The sequence below is a fragment of the Triticum urartu genome, chromosome 1A, assembly GCF_056163025.1.
Source record: "Triticum urartu cultivar PI428250 chromosome 1A, HENAU_Tu73, whole genome shotgun sequence".
Taxonomy (NCBI): domain Eukaryota; kingdom Viridiplantae; phylum Streptophyta; class Magnoliopsida; order Poales; family Poaceae; genus Triticum; species Triticum urartu.
The window spans coordinates 491450294-491456480 of NC_141873.1; the positions used below are offsets into that span (position 1 = coordinate 491450294).

The following is a 6187-nucleotide window of genomic DNA, read 5'->3' on the forward strand; positions in this document are numbered from 1 at the left end:
TCTTCAATACTTTGACACTAGGAAACTTCTCTCTACTTCCGGCTAATAAGAATAAGAAGAAGAAGAAGAATAAGAAGAAGAAAAGAAGAAAAAAAAGAGGAGAAGAAGAAAGGAATAGAGGAGAAAAGAGAAAATAGAATATATATTCTATTTTTCTCTTCTTCTGCTCTATTCCTTTCTTCTTCTCCTCTTCTTTTTCTTCTTTTTTCTTCTTCTTATTTATTTCTCCTTGTCTTCTTCCTCTCCTCTTCTTCTCCCTCTTCTTCCTCTCCTCTTCTTCTCCCTCTTCTTCCCCTTCTTCCTCGCCTCTCTCATGAATGTCCGACGTTCTTGACCCCCCCCATGTGTCGAAGAAAAAAAAGAAGAAAAAAAAGAGGAGAAGAAGAAAGGAATAGAGGAGAAAAGAGAAAATATAATATATATATTCTAATTTTCTCTTCTTCTCCTCTATTCTTTTCTTCTTCTCCTCTTCCTTTTCTTCCTCTCCTCGTCTTCTCCTTCTTCTTCTCCTTCTTTCTCTACTTATTTTCCTTTTCCTTATTTTACTTTTTCCTCTCCACTAACATAAAATGCACTAACCTAAAATGCAACAAACATAAAATGCACTAAAGAGGCTCAACTAACCTAAAATCAGTGATAAAATGCACTAACCTAAAATCGATATCTACTATAACAACTTAAAAAAAATTACTACATATATGAAAAAATGCATGTATGAAAAAAAACATCATCACATATATCATCAACAGAAAAAAACATCATCATATCATCAACAGAAAAAAACATCATCATATCATCAGCAGAAAAAAAACATCATCAACATCATCATATCATCAACCTAGGGCCGGCGCCGGCGCGGGGCGACGACGGGGCGGGGCGGCGACGGGCTCGGGGCGGCGCCGGGAGGGGCGACGGCGGCGGGCTCGGGGCGGCAACGGGGCGGGGCGACGGCGGGGCAGGGCGGGGCGACGACGGGCTCGGGGCGACGGCGTGGGGCGACGACGTACGGGCTCGGGGCGGCGACGGGGCAGGGCGGGGTGACGGCGGGGCGGGGCGGGGCGACGGCGGGGCGGGGCGACGGCGGCGGGCGCGGGGCGACGACGGGCTCGGGGCGGCGGCGGCGGCGACGACGACGGGCTCGGGGCGGCGTCGGGGCGAATGAGAGCGGTTGGCCAAAATTTCGCAAGTGTTGGCTTATATAGCCAGAGCAATGGTCCCGGTTCGTGGCACGAACCGTGACCAATGCCCCCCTTTGGTCCCGGTTGGTGCCATGAACCGGGACCAAAGGCCGATTTTCGGCAGCCCAAAGGGCGGGAAGCGGCGGCCTTTGGTCCCGGTTGGTGGCACCAACCGGGACTAAAGGGGGGCAATGGTCACGGTTGGTGCCACGAACCGGGACCAATGCCCCCTTTAGTCCCGGTTGGTGCCACCAACCGGGACCAATGCCCTTGTGCGCCCCGCGCCCAAAAGTTTAGTCCCACATCGCTAGCTGAAGGGCGCCGGCACTGGTTTATAAGCGCTGCTCTGCCTCCCCCTTCGAGCTCCTCTCTAATGCAGGCTTTCGGGCCTAAACTTGCTACTGCCTGTGGGCCTATTGGGCCTCTGCGGGCCTGAATCCTGGCCCATGTAGGGTTTCTAGTCGTATTCAGGCCGTGGAGGCCCAGTAGGTGGCATTTTTTTGGTTTTTTCTTTTTTATTTCTACATTTTTTTGGTTTTTTATTTTTTTATTTCTACTTAAAACTAAATACTTAAAGTTTTTTAGTGATTTCTTTTTGCTTTTAGGTCACAAAAATTATAAACTTTCTGTTAGTGCCATTGTTTTTAAATTTTGAATAGTTTAAATTTGAATTTTTAAAAATTTGTGTGAATCACTAGTTTATGAATAACTTTACTATAAAAATAGAATTTTTTTCTATTTATTTTTTATTTATACTTACAACTAAATACTTATAGTTTTTTAGTGATTTCTTTTTGATTTTAGGTCACAAAAATTATAATCTTTCTGTTAGTGCCATTAGTTTTAAAATTTTGAATAGTTTAAATTTGAATTTTATAAAATTTGTGTGAATCACTAGTTTATGAATAACTTTACTACAAAAATAGAAATTTTTTCTTCTTTGCTATTTATTTTTTATTTATACTTACAATTAAATACTTATAGTTTGATTTTAGGTCACAAAAATTATATTCTTTTTGCTATTGAAGAATATTATAGTTTTATTTTAGTTGATCATAACATAATATTTTAATTGATTGTTTTTATTTTCATAAAAGTTTTGTAGTTCATTCTGTTTGCTATTAATTTATTCTTTGAGCTAAATGACTCCGAAATTGGAAAGGATTTCAAAATGAACTCTGAAAAGGTTGAAAGTTGGCATGGTATCATCATTTCACCCACATAGCATGTTCCAAAAAGTAGAGAGGGTTATGACAAAAACTTCATGCACTTTGTGTACAAAATGGACAATCACTTTCGAAGTATCAAAGTTTCGAACCATAAGACATGAAAGCTTTTCAAATGAACTCTGAAAAAGTTGAAAGTTGGGATGGTATCATAATTTCACCCACATAGCATTTGCTTATTGCGGGAGAAAGTCTTCACTTTTTCTTCGCTCGTGTCATTTGCTTATTGCGCCGTAACCACGGATAATCTTCATTGTTTATCAGGATGCTTGGGTCAGCCTTGACATTGAAGGGAGGAATTTCATGAAACTTTTCATAATCTTCAGACATGTCTGTCTTGCCGTCCACTCCCAGGATGTCCCTTTTTCCTGAAAGAACTATGTGGCGCTTTGGCTCATCGTATGATGTATTCGCTTCCTTATCTTTTCTTTTCCTCGGTTTGGTAGACATGTCCTTCACATAGATAACCTGTGCCACATCATTGGCCAGGACGAACGGTTCATCAGTGTACCCCAGATTTTTCAGATGCACTGTTGTCATTCCGTACTGTGGGTCTACCTGTACCCCGCCGCCTAACAGATTGACCCATTTGCACTTAAACAAAGGGACCTTAAAATCAGGTCCGTAGTCAAGTTCCCATATGTCCACTATGTAACCATAATATGTGTCCTTTCCGCTCTCGGTTGCTGCATCAAAGCGGACACCGCTGTTTTGGTTGGTGCTCTTTTGATCTTGGGCGATCGTGTAAAATGTATTCCCATTTATCTCGTATCCTTTGTAAGTCAATACAGTCAAAGATGGTCCCCTGGACAACAAGTACAACTCATCACAAACAGTGTTGTCACCTCTGAGACGTGTTTCCAACCAACTGCTGAAAGTCCTGATGTGTTCACATGTAATCCAGTTGTCGCACTGCTCCGGGTGTTTGGAGCGCAGACTGTTCTTGTGTTCATCGACATACGGGGTCACCAAGGTAGAGTTCTGTAGAACTGTGTAGTGTGCTTGAGACCAAGAATATCCGTCCCTGCATATTATTGAGTCTCTTCCCAGAGTGCCTTTTCCAGTCAGTCTCCCCTCATACCGCGATTTAGGGAGACCTATCTTGTTAAGGCCAGGAATGAAGTCAACACAAAACCCGATAACATCCTCTGTTTGATGGCCCATGGAGATGCTTCCTTCTGGCCTAGCGCGGTTACGGACATATTTCTTTAGGACTCCCATGAACCTCTCAAAGGGGAACATATTGTGTAGAAATACGGGCCCCAGGATGACAATCTCGTCGACTAGATGAACTAGGACGTGCGTTATGATATTGAAGAAGGATGGTGGGAACACCAGCTCGAAACTGACAAGACATTGCGCCACATCACTCCTTAGCCTTGGTACGATTTCTGGATCGATCACCTTCTGAGAGATTGCATTGAGGAATGCACATAGCTTCACAATGGCTAATCGAACGTTTTCCGGTAGAAGCCCCCTTAATGCAACCGGAAGCAGTTGTGTCATAATCACGTGGCAGTCATGAGACTTTAGGTTCTGAAACTTTTTCTCTGGCATATTTATTATTCCCTTTATATTCGACGAGAAGCCAGTCGTGACCTTCATACTGAGCAGGCATTCAAAGAAGATTTGTTTCTCTTCTTTCATAAGAGCGTAGCTGGCAGGACCTTTATACTGCTTCGGAGGCATGCCGTCTTTTTCGTGCAAACGTTGCAGGTCCTCTCGTGCCTCGGGTGTATCTTTTGTCTTCCCATACATGCCCAAGAAGCCTAGCAGGTTCACGCAAAGGTTCTTCGTCACGTGCATCACGTCGATTGAGGAGCGGACCTCTAGGTCTTTCCAGTAGGGTAGGTCCCAAAATATAGATTTCTTCTTCCACATGGGTGCGTGTCCCTCAGCGTCATTCGGAACAACTAGTCCACCGGGACCCTTTCCAAAGATTACGTAGTGTAAATCATTGACCATAGCAAGCACGTGATCACCGGTGCGCATGGCGGGCTTCTTCCGGTGATCTGCCTCGCCTTTGAAATGCCTGCCTTTCTTTCGACATTGATGGTTGGTCGGAAGAAATCGACGATGGCCCAGGTACACATTCTTCCTGCATTTGTCCAGGTATATACTTTCAGTGTCATCTAAACAGTGCGTGCATGCGTGGTATCCTTTGTTTGTCTGTCCTGAAAGGTTACTGAGAGCGGGCCAATCGTTGATGGTCACGAACAGCAACGCCTTAAGGTTAAATTCCTCCTGTCTGTGCTCATCCCACGTACGTACACCGTTTCCATTCCACAGCTGTAAAAGTTCTTCAACTAATGGCCTTAGGTACACATCAATTTCGTTGCTGGGTTGCTTAGGGCCTTGGATGAGAACTGGCATCATAATGAACTTCCGCTTCATGCACATCCAAGGAGGAAGGTTATACATACATAGAGTCACTGGCCAGGTGCTGTGATTGCTGCTCTGCTCCCCGAAAGGATTAATGCCATCCGCGCTTAAAGCAAACCATACATTCCTTGGGTCCTTTGCAAACTCATCCCAGTACTTTCTCTTGATTTTTCTCCACTGCGACCTGTCAGCGGGTGCTCTCAACTTCCCATCTTTCTTTCGGTTCTCACTGTGCCATCGCATCAACTTGGCATGCTCTTCGTTTCTGAACAGACGTTTCAACCGTGGTATTATAGGAGCATACCACATCACCTTTGCAGGAACCCTCTTCCTGAGGGGCTCGCCGTCAACATCACCAGGGTCATCTCGTCTTATCTTATACCGCAACGCACCGCATACCAGGCATGCGTTCAGATCCTTGTATGCACCGCGGTAGAGGATGCAGTCATTAGGGCATGCATGTATCTTCTCCACCTCCAATCCTAGAGGGCATACGACCTTCTTTGCTGCGTATGTACTGTCGGGCAATTCGTTATCGTTTGGAAGCTTCTTCTTCAATATTTTCAGTAGCTTCTCAAATCCTTTGTCAGCCACAGCATTCTCTGCCTTCCACTGCAGCAATTCCAGTACGGTACCGAGCTTTGTGTTGCCATCTTCGCAATTGGGGTATAACCCTTTTTTGTGATCCTCTAACATGCGATCGAACTTCAGCTTCTCCTTTTGACTAATGCATTGCGTCCTTGCATCGACAATGACCCGGCGGAGATCATCATCATCGGGTACATCGTCTGGTTCCTCTTGATCTTCAGCAGCTTCACCCGTGGCAGCATCATTGGGCACATCGTCTGGTTCCTCTTGATCTTCACCAGCTCCCCCCGTTGCAGCATCACCGTATTCAGGGGGCACATAGTTGTCATCGTACTCTTCTTCTTCGCTGTCTTCCATCATAACCCCTATTTCTCCGTGCCTCGTCCAAACATTATAGTGTGGCATGAAACCCTTGTAAAGCAGGTGGGAGTGAAGGATTTTCCGGTTAGAGTAAGACCTCGTATTCCCACATTCAGTGCATGGACAACACATAAAACCATTCTGCTTGTTTGCATCAGCCGCATCGAGAAACTCATGCACGCCCTTAATGTACTCGCGGGTGTGTCTGTCACCGTACATCCATTGCCGGTTCATCTGCGTGCATTATATATAATTAAGTGTCCAAATTAATAGAAGTTCATCATCACATTAAAACCAAAGTGCATACATAGTTCTCATCTAACAACATATAGCTCTCCAGAGCATCTAATTAATTAAACCATACATTGAAACTATGTAAAACATTTCAATGCGAAAACAAATGCAATCATAATCGCAACCAAGGTAACAATTGATCCAACGGCATAATGATAC

The 6187-nt window shown here is 44.5% G+C and overlaps 1 protein-coding gene across 1 annotated transcript; it reads right to left on the minus strand.

The window, feature by feature from the left end:
- Positions 1–219: 219 nt before the first annotated feature.
- Positions 220–5968, minus strand: LOC147991887 (uncharacterized). The gene is made up of 3 exons (XM_087538854.1): positions 5605–5968; positions 2628–5574; positions 220–301 (listed from the first exon to the last, which is right to left on the minus strand). Exons 1-3 carry the CDS (start codon positions 5966–5968, stop codon positions 220–222), a joined length of 3393 nt encoding a protein of 1130 aa, XP_087394980.1.
- Between the last annotated feature and the right edge of the window lie 219 nt (positions 5969–6187).